Source organism: Suncus etruscus, chromosome 16 (assembly GCF_024139225.1).
Source record: "Suncus etruscus isolate mSunEtr1 chromosome 16, mSunEtr1.pri.cur, whole genome shotgun sequence".
NCBI classification, from domain to species: Eukaryota; Metazoa; Chordata; class Mammalia; order Eulipotyphla; family Soricidae; genus Suncus; species Suncus etruscus.
Genome location: NC_064863.1, coordinates 44,687,753 through 44,705,181, shown reverse-complemented (window position 1 = coordinate 44,705,181; position 17,429 = coordinate 44,687,753). Strand labels below are relative to the sequence as shown.

Genomic DNA, 17,429 nt, shown 5'->3' with positions numbered 1-17,429 from the left:
ACCTGCTGTACTATCGCTTTGGCCCAAAACAAATGTTTAATGAAGTCCTCTTTATGGGACAAGAGAGACAGGACAGGGGCTAAAGTACAGCAGATAGGGTGTTTGCTGTAGACACAGCCAATCCCAAATTTATACTTTAGCATCCCATGTGGTTCCCCTGAGCTGGCCAGGAGGAATTCCTTAGTGCAGAGAGAGCCAGGAGCAATCCCAGAACACCACTGGGTGTATCCCCAAAGAGAGGGGGGAGTGACTTTTGCCTTGCACACAGTCAACCCAGGTTCTATTGTTAGCATCACACATGGTCGCCTAAGCCCAGCAGGAGAGACTCCTAAGAACAGAGGCAGAAAAAACTCCTGAGCACTGCTGGGTGTGTCTCCCCATCATACACACACCAAAAAAGCCCTCTTTAAAACTTAATTTAGTTTCAAAACATTAACAGTAGCTATTTCCGGGGCCGGAGAGATAGCATGGAGGTAAGGTGTTTGCCTTTCATGCAGGAGGTCATCGGTTCAAATCCCGGCGCCCCATATGGTCCCCCGTGCCTGCCAGGAGCAATTTCTGAGCCTGGAGCCAGGAATAACCCCTGAGCACTGCTGGGTGTGACCCAAAAACCACAAAAAAAAAAAAAAAAAAAAAAAAAACAGTAGCTATTTCTTATTTTGGAGGGCACACCCAGTGATGCTCAGGGGTTACTCCTGGCTCTGTGCTCAGAAATCTCTCCTGGCTTAGGGGACCATATGGGATGCCGAGGGATGGAACCGCGGTCCGTCCTAGGTCAGCGCGTGCAAGGCAAATGTCCTACTGCAAGCCACTGCTCTAGCCCTACAGTAGCTATTTCTTTTGTGGGATATTTGTGTGAGTGGGATGGTTGGTTTCTTACCACACCCAGCAAAGCAGAAAGGACCAGATGGGGCCAATGCTAGGTTGGGAATCTCTACCCTCATGTGATTATCCTGTTTGGAGGACAGCAATTATTTGATGATAAGGACATTCCGATTGATCTTTATGAAATTTTGCATCTTCTGCTTTATCCACTTGTCTTCCCAGGCAGTGCTGGGTCCAGGGCCTCACCTGGCACATAGATGTAGATAACGCGTCCTCTGATTTCACTCTCATCCATATAGGTTTGGTTGTAGTAGCAAGTGTACTTGCCCGTGTGGGCTCCAAAGGCATTAGCCACTTCCAGCACCTTCACAAAAAGGCCAGTGTTGGTCTCCTCGTTTCTGATTTCCACATCGTCCTCGTCCAAGGACGAGGGGTACAGCCAGTTCACTTCATTCTCCCCCTGGCAGCGCAGAGCAAAAGATGAATTCAGCCGCACCACCTTCTCGTTTTCATTGGGAAGGATGTCGGGGAAGGACAGCTGGCAGGCGATGAGGCTCAGTCCTGTGGAGACAAACGTGCCCTGAATGGGTGGAAGCCAGAAAGGATGCCCCTGCCCCCCGGCCTCAGAGCACTGAGAGAAGCACCAGGCGCGGCTGAGAACAATGGCCATTTCTCCTCCAAAATCCATTAGCCTGGACGCCCATGAATGGCCCCCCATTATAGCAGCCACCACATCTGCTGAGAGCAGCAACGGCTCCAAGGGGCCAAGAACCCCACCAAGCAAGCACCCCCCCCCAAGACCCACCCCTCCAAACACTCCAATGGATAGAGGGCATCTGATTTCAATTCCATATTTAAGACTCTTATGTGCAACCATAAAATATCCCCAAGATGGCATGAACGCCAGCACATATGGGCTCTTTAGGGCGCACACTCTTCACAGAGGAGGCCCCTGGGAGGCAGGGGAAGAGGAGAGGGGTGGGGAGCCGGGGTGCACAAAGCACAAAGCAGATCTGGGCTGGAGCAGGACGCCTCTCCCATTGCACTCAACACACACTCCCGCCTGCCTTCTTGCTAATGGATTCCAGAAGCCTGCGCCAAACAAGGGGGGCCTTTATTGCAAATTCAGAGGAAGTCCAGCCTGAGAGCAAAAACTCTGAGCTCATCTTAGCACCTGAGGTGTCACTCCCGGCTTCCTCTATCTGTGAAACCCACAAAGCAACGATTAGGACGCCACTTGGGGTTCATGGTTTTTAATCTCCTTCAGGCCCAACTTTGATCATGTTGATCACTTTGATTTCTGTATCTGGTGAGGCTGGACTGTGTTAAGTTCACCCCTGACCTGGGGTTGAGGACACCTTGAGTAAAGCTAAACCCTCATTTTCCTCACTATCCCAAAGGTCCCTCTGCTCTCTGCACACGGCTGACACCAGAGGCACGAATACACTTAAGTGAACTCGCCCTTGGAAAGCACTGGTTTTGTGATGAACACCTGCAATGCATAAATGTCTGGATGGAAACTCCGCAAGTTCAATAAATAATTCAACATATGGCCCCCATAGCCTCCTCCTGGTGGAAAAGAATTAGTAAGATTCCCCAAGAGCCATTCAATTCCCTGCAAAAGGTGGCTCTGAGTTTCTCCAGCATTTCAGCACCTCCCACTTAGCACAGGTATCGCTGAAGACAGGACTGAGTTCCCTGGCAAAAATGTTCCATGATTTATTTCCCTGGAATTGTCTTGACTTCTGGGGATCACCAACCCCCACTCTCTAGTGAAAACCCACATCACAGGGAAAGGAAGAGGGTCTGGAGGGTAGTGGGTGAATTGAAATGATGATGTTGAATACTTTGCCAATATCACACCAGCACTGAAACTGTCCCCAGTTAACAGTCCTTCTGGCCTCAGAACTAGCCCATAGTGTCAAAGGAACAATGGGAGATCTGAAATAGCAGCTCAGAATCTCTGTTTTCCTCTTCTGGAGACTGATGCAGGGAGAAAGAGAGATATCCCCCTTAAAAACAAAAAAGGGCCAGAGAGATAGCATGGAGGTAAAGTGTTTGCCTTTCATGCAGAAGAATGGTGGTTTGAATCCCGGCATCCCATATGGTCCCTCATGCCTGTCAGGGACGATTTCTGAGCGTAGAGCCAGGAGTAACCCCTGAGCGCCGCTGGGTGTGACCCAAAAACAAACAAACAAAAAAGAGACCTCCTTCCCTGCCCCAGGACAACCCCTCAAAAAGGACAGGGTTCCCTACCTGTGAGAAGACAGTCTAGAAGCAGGAATGTCCGGTGGGAAGTCCCCATCCTGGGCGACCCTGGAAAAGGAAGAGAGAAAACACTTTGGTCAACTCCAACAAGCTGCCTTGTCTGGACTCTGGGCTGGGTGAAAGACTAGAATTTCATCCCTTTGATCTTCCACAAGGTCCCAATAGCCAAAAGCCCAAAGGAGCCAGCCAGGCTAAAGAGGCACCCAGGGTGTGACCGGGCCCTCCAAACCTTTCTTTGGCTCACTTGCACATTCTGAAAACTCTCCCTTTTTTTGGTTTTGGAATGTGTGCCAGAGTACAGGAGAACTGTCCCCTTTTTTCAACTATTTAAGTAAAGAATGTGAAAGACAAATAAGCAGATGTATTTACTCAACTTCCCCTTTCCCTCTGCAGGGTTTGTTGCTGCTTCAGTGTCTCAGTAGTGAGAAGGTAAGTACATGATGGTCCCCTCCTCCTGGTGAGAGAGGCCCAAAGCCCCACAAACCTCATCTGCTCTCCTCCAAAGTTGAAGAATGTCCCCCTTACCACTGTTCCACAGTGGGATCCTCTGTTTGGGAGAAAGAATGAGACCAACAACAGAGACAGCAAGGGGAGGAAACTAAGGCAGCAGGACCAGGTGTCAGCTCCCTGGGCTGAGCATGAGTTGTGTATGCAGAAGACGCTAATTCCATCTCTGGTTCATTATGGTCTCCTGAGCACTGCAGAGACTGGACTCCAACTCAGCTCAATGCATAGAATAGCCCTTGAGCATTGTCAGGTGTGACATGTCCCCCCAAAAAAACACTTTAGAAAAAAAAAAGGAGAGAATTTAAGATGGACTTGTTATATCCCAGCCATCTCTCAGAACAAACCACTTCTCTCCACTTTTCTCTTCTGCTCATTGTCTTTCCTCTTGCTCTGCTTTCTACAGGAGATCACTGATACTATGGTTTTGCTAAAGTCATTAAAACAACTGTCAAGGACCCATGCATGTCTCCTTGAAGGCATAAGACCTTGAGTTTGATCCTCTATACCCCCCATGTGCCAAGTACAATCCTAGCACCACTGCTGGGATTCCCAAGTGTATAAGTGCAGTTCCAGGCAAAAAGCCCTGAAGTGTGTGTGAGCACCGCAATGGAATGTGTGATCCCAGAAAAGGCAGAGATGACAGCAAATAAAGGGGAGGAGAAAAAGGCTTCCAGTTTCTGGGGCTGCTGAATACCAAGTTTCAATAGAAAAAAAGAGCCACTAAGGGTCTTGGGAGCAAAGCCCAAGATAACCTTCCCAACAAAGCACCCACTAGTGGCTGGAGCAATAGCACAGTGGGTGGGATGTTTGCCTTGCATGTAGCTGACCCAGGTTCAATCCGCAGCATCCCATATGGTCCCCTGAGCCTGCCAAGAGTAATTTCTGAGTGCAGAGCCAGCAGTAACCCCTGAGCACCAACAGGTATGACCTAAAAATAAAAACAAAAACAAAAAGCACCCACTAGACCAAAAAGATAGTACCACCAGGGAAGTGTTTGCCTTGCCATGCACTTAAACCAGCTGACCCTAGTTCAATCCTTGGTACCATAGATGCTTTCCCTGAGCACCACCACCAAGAGTGGCCCCCGATAAGAGCCAGGAGAAAACCCTGAGCACTAGCAGGTGTGGCCTGCTACAAAAGGAGCACAACCCCCTTCCCTAACCTAAAGAGAAGGAAGTGGAAAAGAAGCAGAAGCAGCAGGATGGGGAGGGGAAAGGAGAAGGAGAAAGAATAAGAAAAAGGAGAGAAGAAGATGAAGAAAGAAGAGGAGAAGTAGCAGTTCATCTATTGATCCACCATGTGGTCTTTCTCAGGTTTTGATTCTCATGCTGTGTCCCCCTCTCCCCCCAAAACCCCAACTACTGCCTCATATACTTTACCTTCTCCCTAAGGAAGTTCAGTGACCCTTAAGGTAGTTTGCATAGAGCTAACAGTCCTGCAAAGCCACAAGGGTTCTGTCCTTGGCTGCCCTGCCATGATCAGACATGGCTGGTCACCAGATGGAGCACAATTAACGGGGGAGGGGCTTTCTGTTTGTATTTCTCCATATAAATATCAGCCTCCTCACTGATAACCCACTTAGTGCACTTCAAAGGAGTCCTCCAGGACCGGCTTATGTCTTGAGTTTTATCACACTTCTATCTCCCAAATTTCTCGTGCTATTGATGCATCTTTAAAGCATTCCTAAGCCCAGGGAAAGGGAGTTGGCTGCTTTCACAGGGCAGGCATTGAGGACCAGTGAGTACAGGGTAGGCCCCTCCAGATTTTCTTCTGTGGGTCCAGATAGGATGGGCCCACTGCTAGCAAGGGCTATTTACCAGCCTACTAAGTGGGCAATAGAAAGAGCACAGCACAAACACAGACAGACACATACACACACACACACACACACACACAAATACACACACACACACACACACACACACAACAAGCAATAATGAGTGAACACTGAGAATCAACATGTGTTTGCATAAAAGTTTTAACTCCTGGGGCTGGAGTGCAGGTGTGGAACAGAAAAGCATCTGCCTTGCTGACACTAGACTAGGATGGACCATGGATCCATTCCCGGTGTCGCATATGGTCCCCCAAACCAGGAGCGATTTCTGAGCACATAGCCAGAAGTAACCCCTGAGTGTCACCGGGTGTGGCCAAAAAAAATTATTTTTTCAACTCCCTCCCCTGATAAGAGGATTGCTTGGCTAGAAATCCAGGTGGATTTGAGATACTTTGCAGCATTTAGTTGCAGCTGAGGCAATGCAGTGGTGAATGATCACAGATAACAGGTCATGGAAAGCTATGGAAGAGGGAGAGAAGGCAGGAGTGAGCAGCGCCAGAGATTGACCCTTCCTCACCCTCATTCTTAAGTCAGTCACACTCCCCTGGAGCTCACTAAATCAGAGTTGCAAATCAGAAACACGGCACGTAGGAGCCAGCAAGAACACGTCGCTTTGTAAGAAAAAACAAAGAAATTTTTCCAATTCTTTTTTGTGAAATAGAATGATTTCTCTCATACCCACTATATATTAACCCGCAGTATTAGTTCTGAATATTCCCAGCTTCAAAGACATCATGCAAAGTCCAGAGAAACAGTACAGAGGTTAAGGCACTGCCTTACATGCAGCTGGCTGACCTCAGTTCTATCCCTGACACCATATATAGTTCCCTGAGCTATATAGTCCTCCAAGAGTGACCTCTGAGAAGAGAGTGTATAGTAAATGCTGAACATTGTTAGAGATCAGAAATGGGCAGACAATGATAAAGAAAGTACCTTACAAGTGGGAGGTACTGGGCTATATAGTCCTGGAACAGAAAAATCAATGCTAAGACATAAATAAACAAGTGAAAATATTGCTACAGGTTATAGAAGTAAATGGGAAAAATGAGATCTCATTCAGTAATGCCAGATTGATATATTATACAGCAACTAAGGCACTGGCTTTGCACATGGGTGCGATCCTCTGTATTCCATAGGATCCCTCAAGCACTTCCAGGAGTATTTGAGTGGAGAGCCAGAAATAACCCCTAAACATCACCAGATGTGAAGCCCCCCCCCCACAAATAAACAAACAACAGAGAAAAGGATCTCAGACAAGTGACTTGAGGTTCTCCTCCCCAGTACTCTTCCTTCTCTCCTGAAGATATACTCATTGCATTAGACAAGTCTCTGATCCCAAACCTGACTGTCAGTCCATCTCTTAGAACCTTAAGTCCTGTCTCTTCTTATATAAATTCCAACCAGAGAGATAGGACAGAAGGAAAGGTGAGAGCACAAAATCAGAAATAGCCTTTAAGTATTGTGGGGTGTGACCTCTATGTGAGAGAGAGAGAGAGAGAGAGAGAGAGAGAGAGAGAGAGAGACAGAGAGACAGAGAGAGAGACAGAGAGACAGAGAGAGACAGAGACAAAGACAGAGACAGAGGCAGAGAGAGACAGAGAGACAGAGAGACAGAGCTGGCTGGCCTCATTGCATTCCTGTAAGGACTAATACACTGCCTCATTAAAGGTGCTTTAGGAACTGCAAGCTTGACCACATATACTTCTCACAGGGACTGGGCAGACTCCTGAGATGTGTCCATGGAGGACATGACAAGAATTGCTTTAACTTGTGGCTGGGAAGCAGCCTCCAGAGGCCAGCACCTGCCTGGTGGAGAAGTGGATTTGTACTCAGGTTCAACCCAGACTGAATCAAGCTACCCAGATGTTGTTGGAGCTAGAGATGTGGTGTGAGAGATAGAAACACATGGTTTGCATGTGTGAGGCCCTGAATTCTCTCACCAGCTCCAGGTGACACCCAAGTCAAACTAAGTGTGACACCTTCACAACCAAAAAAAAATATGTATGTATGTATGTGTATATATATGGACCCAACTTCCAACTGCCAATCTCTTTCTTTATATATATATATATTGAGACCCAACTTCCAACTGCCAATCTTTCTTGGATCACACTTTTGAGAGTTCATGGTGACCCAAGCTCAAAGGCAGCTAAAAAGAATGGAAACTGCTTTCTGGACATATATATATAAGCATTCGATTTCACCACACCCAGGCGGAATTAAAGGCCACAGGAGCTGTCTCTCTTACAGTCCCCAAAGCCACTGATGACCTTAAGGCTCAGATCTCCAAAGTTCAGTTAATTTCAGCTTTGCAGAGATAATTCTAACTGTGAAAATGACATAGCCGGCCTTTCTCCAGGAGACAAATGTCCTGTGCCAATATAGCCATCACGTGCCTGTCTACACTGGTGCACTTTCACCCACAACACCTTTCCCAGGCTCTGCACTTTGCCTGATCTCCCTGGCTTCGTTTAGACATTCTAGAGATGAGTGAGAGCTGGAGAATTTTTTTGTTTGTTTGTGGGTCACACCCAGCAGCGCTCAGGGGTTACTCCTGGCTCTATGCTCAGAAATCGCCCCTGGCAGGCACAGGGGACCATATGAAATGCCGGGATTCGAACCACCGACCTTCTGCAGGCAAGGCAAACGCCTTACCTCCATGCTATCTCTCCGGCCCCGAAAGCTGGAGAATTTTGACGAAGCATTTTATTTGAAATCGGAGTTAGTAAACACTAGTTCTCCCTCTCATCAGAGATTCATCTATGGGCTATACAAAGATGACACCTCCTTTTAACTATTAATAAACACGGATGACTCCTATAGGGAGAGTAGTAAGGAGTTCAGTTAAACTTAAGAGCAAAGGACCTTCACCTCAAACGCACACACACACCAACTAGAGCTTCACTCGTGCAGGAAAAGGCATCTACCTGCCAAACTTGCACCCAGAAGAGAGTCCTGCTGCTTTGTAAGAAAGGAAACCCCTATTGTCTGTTTTGAGAAAGCCTTCTGCCTGCCACCTTTTGCTTGAATTCAGAGAAGCCCAGAGGGTTTCTGTTGTTCTCACGTTTGACCAGAAGATGGCAGTATTGGCCCACGGACTTGCTTACGGGGTTCACTGCGATGCAGGCGCCGGAGCGGTGGCGCAAGCGGGAAAGTATTTGCCTTGTATGCACTAGCCTAGGTCGGACCGCAGTTCGATCCCCGGGCGTCCCATATGGTCCTCCAAGCCAGGGGCGATTCTGAGAGCATAGCCAGGAGTAATCCCTGAGAGTCACTGGGTGTGGCACAAAAACAAAAACAAACAGGGACCGGAGAGATAGCATGGAGGTAAGGTGTTTGCCTTGCATGTAGAAGGTCTGTGGTTCGAATCCCGGCATCCAATATGGTCCCCCGAGCCTGCCGGGAGTCATTTCTGAGCACAGAGCCAGGAGTAACCCCTGAGAGTCACCGGGTGTGGCACAAAAACAAAAACAAACAAAAAATTCTGCCCTGCAACGACCCAACTCCCAACTTCCAATCTCTTTCTTGGATCGCATTTTTAAAAGTTCATGGTGACCAAAGCTCAAAGGCAGCTAAAGAGGACGTAAACTGCTTTCTGAACATGCCTAAACACTCCAACTATGTCCCGCAGAACTGGGTGGCAATCGGTCACCAGCACCATCATGCGGGTCAGCAGGGCGGCAGGAGGCTTAGGGAGGCCGGGAAACAAGCGTCACCGTCCCAAAGCAAAAGCCAATTCGAGAGCAGGGCGGGTAGCTCTGGGTTTTGTACAACTTGGCACTATGGCCCCTCGAGGTCTCCATCCCTTTCGGGGAAAGGAGAGGGCCCCGTGGGCGATGCAAAATCTGTTCACACGCTATTGTCACCCCTTCATCCAACTCTCCCGGTTGGGGCTGCGAAGGCCGCGCTGCCCAAGAACTTCGGGGTGATTGGAAACGCCTGCTCAATTGCGCAATCACGCGGGGTCTAGAAACCCAAAGTGCGCGGTTTTTTCCCCCACCTAATAGCGCTAGGGACCCTCAAGTTCTCCTCCTAGCCCAGCTTCTGCCAACCCTTATTAAGACAGTCCCACCATCATCTCCAAGCGCACCATTCGCCCACCCGGCTCTGCACAGAGCTTGCAAAGCGTCCAGGGCGCGCCTGGGTTCTTTATCCTAAGCCCCCCAGGGTCTCAGTATTGGGGGAAGGCTGGAAGGAATGGCTGTACGTGAGGGGGCCCCGTTTGGTGTTGGGGGGGGGCCGCCAGGTCGCGCTCCGGACCCCCCTGTACCCCAGCAGAGGGCGCCGCAGCCTCGCGCATCTTACCCTGTTCGCTGGCTCAGCTCAAGCTTCGGGTCCCCGACAGCGCAATCCCGACCCCCTTCCTAGGCAGGCGAGATTCCGTTCTGCAAGATGCGAGTTCCTGCCCCTGGTACCCCGACACGGCGAAGGCCGACCCCTGCTCAAGGCTGCACGCACACCCTCGGCGGTTCGGTAATCCCGGGGTCCGTAGCTCCGACGGCCCGCTCCGGGATTCCGCGCCCCAACTCCCCGCCGCCGATCTCCCGACCTCAGAGCAGCTACGAACGGGACGAACGGACGCCGCAGCCCTCCGCAGGGCGTTTGCATTGTTTTCAGCTGCAAACCTGAGTGGGGGCCGAACGGGGTGGAGGGAGAGGGGCCTCGAGGGGTGGGGAGGGATGGGGTTTAGGGTTACAAGCGCCCGCCAGCGCCTCCTCCCGGCCCCAAAGCCTAGGACGGCTGGCTACGGTTCTCCGGGGAGGCTAGGGCGAGTCAAGACTACGCCCCCTTGGTATTTTAAGAACCAGAATTGACACCACTAGGTCCCCACCCCTGCACACACGCACGCACACACACGCACGCACACACACGCACACACACACACACAGACACACACCACATCTTTGTCCGCAACCCTAAACACACCCCTTGTCCCCACCCTACACACACAAAACACACACTCCCTTGTCTCTCCAATACTATGCATACACACATACACACCTCTTGTCCCCACCCCTACACACACACACACACACACACACACACACACACACACACACACACATTCCTGCCCAAAGCCCCGCGCTCACTTTCACAGGGAAAGCCAAAGTGGGGGGACTCAGGCCGCACCTCAGAATAAAGAAATGTCCGAGCACTTTATTCCTTCCCTACTCCGGTCTCCTCCTGCTTGCCTCTGATTTCTTCACGTAGAAGAATTCTTCAGACTAAAAGCAAAAGGAAATGCCTCGGAGTTCAGAGCAAAAGAACAGCACCCGTAAAAGTAGAGAGAAGTGGGGGGAAGGCATTTGCCCCGAGATCCGAAACGAGTGGGGGAGCCCCAACGCAAAGGGGAGTGATGAGTCCTGCGAGACATTCAACGCTCCAACCTCCAGGGCTCATGATGCGGGCGACCCCCGGGAGGGGTTGCCTAAAACCGCGGCACCTTTGGGTTCCTGAGCGGGTTTTCATTCAGCTCAGGCCCACTTGGGCGTCAGGGACGTTCAACCCGGTCGCAGCTCCCGGGAGACGGACGAGTAGGGGCGTCCCACCCTTTTGGGGTCAGCGGCAGGAAGGCGCGGGCCAGCCACCATGTCCCCAGGCAGCGTCCCGGCCCCGCGCGCCGCCCACGGCCAGTCCCCAGGAGGCGCAGGGCAGGCCCGCCTCGGCGCCAGACGCGTTTGCAGCTGGAAAGCCGGGCCCGCTGCCCCTCCTTTCGCACCCCTCCCCAGCTCGCTGCGGCCCGGAGGAAAATGCACCGGGGGCCGGGATCTGGGTCGTTCTCGGTCTGTCTAGGAGTAGGTGCGAGGCCCGTGGGCGCTTTACCCAGTGCCTGTCCCCCTCCCCTGCAACCATCTTTCTTCTCCTCTCTGCACCCCCTTTTTTTCCCTCTCGAGATTGCAATCCTGTCCTAAAGTTCAGCTACACTTGGGTCAAACCAACCAAAAGCAGGACACCAGAGCAGGGAGTGACCGCAGAAGAACCGCGCTAAGAAGAAAGCTACGGACTGGCCAAAGTAGACAAGGGAGATGCAAAGCAGCAGCAGGAGCAGCAGGGTCTGAGAGGTCAGGTTAGGGGGTGTGGGGGGGGGTCCCTAAAATCTTTTAAATAACAGAGCCCGCTTGCTGCCCCGAGACCGCCGTGAAGTCAGTAAAACCCAGAGCATTGAGCAATTCTGTAGCGGAGCCAAAAAATAAGGCATTTCCCACACCTCCTAGTCCTGGGCTTTCCAGGCAGTTGACCCAGACAGCGGGGTGCAGTCGGATCTGGCTGGTCCCGGCCGTCCACTTTTTCCTTTGCAGCCCCGGTGGGTCTCGGAAATGCAAGGGACACTCCGTCTACACATAGAAGCTCTTTGCAACGTCGCTTTCTGGCTGCGGGAGAGGCCGACGGCCGCCAGCCAACCGGCCCTGCACTGCCTCGGCGACCCGACGAGATGGGCCAGGCCTGGAGCTAGCTGCGCGCGCGCACACACCTGGTTAGGGACCCCCCCACCCCCCTGATGCTGGCCCCCAGGGACTCTAAACTGGCCGAAGGTCCCTTTCCGAACACAGAACCGAGTTTCCGAGCCATGTGGACGCCGGCCGCCCGCACACAGACATAGCCACATCGCCCGGCACCTCCGGGAGTCGTTCATCTCACGGGTAAAAACCGATTTCCAAGGGACGGTGGGTGGACAGGGCGCGAGGCCCCGGCTTGGTAGCCGCTGGAGGCCCGCACAGGACAACCGCTATGTAAGCGCCAGGAATTCTTTGCAAGGAGCTTGAGATCCGGAGCCCGAGGGACGTGGCGAGTTAAGGGGACGTGTCCAGGACGGTTGGCCTCTCGTTGATCTTACCTGAAACCGAGTTTCTGGGATCCCAGTGATCTGTAGCTCCCCCAGCAATAAGTTTGGTGCTTTTCTGAGGACTTTTTCTTCCTGTTTTTAAGCAGCAGCGCCCGAGGCTTTTTCCAGAAACAATTCCACCGAGAAAGGGGGCGCACAGAAAAAAAGTAGGGATAAGACCCAGTTCCCCCACTCTTAAAAAAACATCAGTGAAGCCCCCTTGGAGAGCAATTCGAAATTCCTCAAATCCTAGTTGCTGGAATGCGAGGCGACGACTTCTTCACTCTGGGCCAAATGTGTTTGTAATTATTCCAGAGCGCCCGCCTGCGCCTCCTTCGCCCCCGCGCTCAGGACGCGCACCCCGAGCGCACGTTGAGGCTGACGTCCACGTTCCCAAGCGATGCAAAGGCCAAGGAGCCCCCCAGACCCGGGCCCCAGCACGCGCTGCCGGGGTGGTGGGGGTGGATGAGGTCCAGCGGAATCCTGCAACCCGGAGCAGCGCCGTCCAACAATTACGCGCCCTCCGCTGGCTCCGTGCGCACCCAGAAGACACCCAGAGTCCAGCCTCCTCCAGCCGAACCCTTCACGCCTCCCCAGACGCGCACCCAGCAACTCGCGCCACACTCGGGACTCTGCCCTCCCCACCTCCCCCAGTTGGCCCGCCGCGCCCCTCGCCACCCGCGGCAGCGCTGTCCCGCCAAACCGCCGGCCCGAAATGAAAATACTCATTAAAAACCTGTCGCCTTGCAAGACCCACCGCCAAGAGGGCGAGCATCCCTGTCCTCATTCCCAGCATTTGCTGGGCATTCGTTCCAGTAGGTAGGCACGAAGAGCACACATCTCCCCCAGCCTCCAAACCAACCTCAAAAATGTAAAACCAAACCATTTCTTTGGGAGGCCATAGAGTTGTTAGGAAAACACTACTTTTTAAAAATAGAGCTTTCCAAAAGAATGTTTAAGCTCTAGGCTTAGAACTTTATGGCTCTCATCCTTTCAAGGGAAATGATTTAAAAAAAATAAGTTACCTTCTGGGCACACAACAGGAATTCAGCTCCAATTGTTTGGGTTGGGTTTGAGTTTTATCCTCATTGCCCAAAGTTTGGGCACAATTTACTGTTCCAAAGGGCCTGACCAGAGACTTCTGCTCTCAGGAACAAATGGTTTTGTTTTGTTTTGGGTTGGTTTTTTTTTTTTTTCTCCTCCTTCCTTACCTTCTCCTTCTATGTCAATTCGTAATATGAAGATCCTACATATGGAGTCCAAAGCTTGTCCTCTCCTGCCGTCCCCTCCTCGGTTTCCCTCTAGCGCCAACCGTAATGGGCTCAAAAACCGCGTTTTGTAATTGATTCAATGTTATAGTCCATCCCTTCTAAAACTAATCATTTGCTCTAAGTAAATAGCTGTCAGGAAATGAAGCCCCCCCTCCTTTGACCTCTTCAAAATAAAAGTTTCCCTCAACTCTGAACGCTCTCCACTGCCTCCCTCAAGATTGTGCCTTGGCTTTTCACTCTTACGCAATCAGGGGGTCTAGCCCCAACCCCCAGACTTCGACAACAACTGGGGCGGGGGGGGGGGGCGGGGAGAAGCGGACCAGATGGGGTGGGGGTGGTGGTGAAAGGAGGCTGTGTTGATGTTCTGGTGGGGGGGGGGAGTGAGAGGGAGATTCGTGCAAATAACCAACTGCCCATCATTTCCAGAATGAGTTTGACTTCTGCTTTGGAAGATCATTTCCAACGCGGCTCTAGTGGCTTTTTTTTGTATTCTCTTTGAAAGGGAGAGGGACTTGCGAAAGACAGACAGACAGACAGACAGACAGAGAGGGAGGAAGGAAGGAAGGAAGGAAGGAAGGAAGGAAGGAAGGAAGGAAGGAAGGAAGGAAGGAAGGAAGGAAGGAAGGAAGGAAGGAAGGAAGGAAGGAAAGAAAGAAAGAAAGAAAGAAAGAAAGAAAGAAAGAAAGAAAGAAAGAAAGAAAGAAAGAAAGAAAGAAAGAAAGAAAGAAAGAAAGAAAGAAAAGAAAGAAAAATTGCATTGAAGGGGTAAAGACCCCGAGAGAGAGCAGACGTGTAAAATCGAGAAAGATCCTTTTGTTCAAAATACATAAATAAAAACTTCTGCCTAGACATGGGGACTTTTCAGAGCTGTCTCACCGCTGGCTAAGTGAGTCTGGATCCGGGCTCGTGGCGGGTAAAGTTGGGGGGCCGTGGCTAATCCTCTAATAGGATTAGGCAAAATATTGTGTTCCCAGTGAAATTGAGGAGGGTTTGTGTTTTTATTTATTGAAAGGGGGTTACAAAGCATGGAGGACTGCGCACATTCCCCGACACAGCTATCCAACGGTTCCCTCTCTCGGACACCCCTATCTCCTCGTGCCTTTGTTTTCGGGGCGATCTGCACCAGGTGGTCCTGGTTTCTAGTCCAGCACACGGAAAGCTTCAGGTCGGGACTTCGGGGAGACTCAAAGACACCCACCCGCCCGCTCCCTCGGCGTTTGGACGGCGTCCAGGCTTTTCCCTAACCGGTCGCTCGAGACCCCGAGTTGGTCCGCGGGATGGAAAACCGAGGACCGAGCCCCGAAAGCTGCAACTGGAGATCCTGCGGGCGAGGGCAAGGGGGCGCTGACGCTCCAGGAACAGGGCCTGGAGGAGCCTCTGGACAGCGAGGCGGGGGATGGGGAGTCCTGTACACCGTCACCTCATCTCCTCTCTAGGGAACCGATCTGTATGTAAAGGGAGGGTCATGTTGCAGCTCCACGAGTGTAATCCTTTCCCTCTCCACCCCAATCCCATCTTTTCCTCCCAAGGCCAGGCTGGAAACGGCCTGGTTATCACTTTCCCTCTGCTTCAAGAGGGTGAGCACAGGACACCATGCAAAGGAGGGTCCCCGAGAACAAGATTTAGGGCTGCTGGACTCGGCTAAGGTCCGACTCAGAGGTGTCAGGCTGAGAAGCCAGCGACTGAGCTGCGGCCTTGCTAGGGGACCCGAATGCGCGCGCCCCTCTAGGACGTCGCTCATTTCGGGTGACTCCAAGACCCTCTATTACTTCCACATGTTCCTTCAGGAAATCATCGAAGGCGAAGAGATGAACAGCCCCCTTGTTCGGAAAGTTAACGGGGTACCATAATGCTTGTAGAAAAAGGACCCCGCAAAAAAAAAGGGAAAGTCAAGAGTGTGAATCCTAGGGGAAAAGCTGGACTCTCGCTTTCGGGCTATGCGTAAAGACAGGCTGAGTTTCAGATTTTTAAACCAAGAACCCAACAAAGCAAAAGGGGTGGGGTGGAGAAGGTCTCTGCTCCGCACCCCGGGAAACTACCAGTTAGATCTCGCCAGGGTCTCCCGACCCCGGGCCCCGGCGCTCCCCGCCCACAAATGGTAACTTTACAACTCATTTCAGTCGCTTAAAGGGGCCCCTAAAAGCTGGCTGGAGTTGGGGGGGGGGTTAAGGCCGTCACTCCGTGGGAGTTGAAAACAACCCAGAGTCTAGATGAGCCGTTGAGCGAGCCCCCCAGTTGTCCTTCTGGTAGTAATTACCTGCCTAATTTGAATGATGCCTTTGTTATGATCATTAACAAACTTTTGCTAAAGGTTTCCATGTGTGACATTCCAGAAGGTTTAAAGGCCCGGGGAGCTGACTCTGGGGACAGAACATCACAGGGGGTGGCTCAGGATAGCAAATGGTGGGGAAGTGGGCGGGGGTGGGGGGGTGGTTTGGAGATTTTGCAGGGTCTGGGCCGAGCAAAGATGGAAAGGAAAGGGTTCAGTATCTGCCTCCCCCTACAAAAGCAAAATAAACCAGGAACCAACTCCAGCGTTGAAAGCACTGGAATGAAATAGAAGCTGCTTGGAGCTTAAATCCAAGCGGAGTCTTCTGGCGCTCCAGAGGGTTCGAAACCGCTGGTCTGAGGCTTGGAGAAAGAAAGGCAAGCTGCGCCTCGCTCTGCGCATCAAGTTTTATCTAAGACCCTTGCCGGATTGCTTTTCCTCAAAGCCCGGGGTCCCGGTGGTCCTGCGGTCCTCTGTGAGTCGGAGCATATGGCTAGGCGGAGGCGAACCTCAGAACTTAATCTTTCCTCGGCTTCTCCAGGCAGCCCCGTTATGTCCTAGGCCAGGAGCGCTTTTTGCCTGCCCAGTTACCTCTTTCCAAGTCACGGCCCGCACTGGCATCTGACCTACAACCTCCACTGTGTGGGCCTCGAGGAATCATCCTGAGATTTGAAGAATAAGCTTGCTTCGTCGGTTCTCGGGTGTGAGCTGCTATGCCCGGGAACCCGGGCTCCCTAGCCTTTCTGGGGTCGGGACATTTTGGGGAAAATGCAGGACTGGCCGTGGCGGCTCCTGCAACCGGTCCCGGAGACGACTGGAGATTAAGTTGAGAGACTAGTAGTGAGCGTATTCCTGGAGGGGACGAGCAAATTTCTTAGAACCACGTCAAAATACCCATGCCCAACCCCTCTTCCCTGTCCGCCCGAGGCCTGTGAGAGAGCTTCCTGCTGAGTTGGCTTTTGTGGGGTGTTTTGCTTTGTATATCCCCACCCACACATTACCCCACCATTGGAAAAGGCCCCTTTGCCTTAGACCGACTTCTCCAGCCATGAACAATGGTTTTCTGAGCCGTTGGATGTGGGGATCACATACAAACACACTTGCAATTTTTAAAAAATGGCTTGTGAGGGGCCTGAGAGATAGCATGGAGGTACGGTGTTTGCCTTGCATGCAGAAGGACGGTGGTTCGAATCCCAGTATCCCATTTGGTCCCCCGAGCCTGCCAGGAGGGATTTCTGAGCATAAAGCCAGGAGTAACCCCTGAGGCGAAGCCGGGTGTGACCCCCCCCAAAAAAAGGCTTGAGAGAGTGGGGAAACTTTTGCAGCTTCCTGACAGTGAAAGGTGTTTGCGGTTGGGGGCACTGACCCTCCAGTACCCCCTCAAGGCCTCTGCCACCAACCCAACACTCCCTGGACTGGGAGTCCTCCAAGGAGGCTTATAGAGGTGCAGTACATATGGCAGACCCTGGGTCCCCTCAAGCTCTAGCACCAAGCCAGCTGTCAACTGTCACTTTCTGGAACCTAGACCCCAACTGGAGCTCTCAAAAAAAAAAAAAAAAAAAAGACAAATAAGCCCCAAGGGTGTGACATGGGGGGAATTGGGCGCAGCTAGGAGCACAGGCTGCAGGGAAG

General features: G+C 51.8%; 1 protein-coding gene across 1 annotated transcript in view; it reads right to left on the bottom strand.

The window, feature by feature from the left end:
- PDGFRA (platelet derived growth factor receptor alpha) overlaps positions 1 to 13,584 on the bottom strand; it is a 56,567-nt gene extending 42,983 nt beyond the window's left edge. Inside the window, exons 1-3 of the mRNA XM_049790106.1 lie at positions 13,469 to 13,584; positions 3,082 to 3,141; positions 1,072 to 1,386 (exon numbers count right to left, since the gene is read on the bottom strand). Coding sequence (XP_049646063.1) covers positions 1,072 to 1,386; positions 3,082 to 3,130 — 364 coding nt within the window. The 5' untranslated portion in view covers positions 3,131 to 3,141; positions 13,469 to 13,584. The remainder of the gene's footprint in view (positions 1 to 1,071; positions 1,387 to 3,081; positions 3,142 to 13,468) is intronic.
- Between the last annotated feature and the right edge of the window lie 3,845 nt (positions 13,585 to 17,429).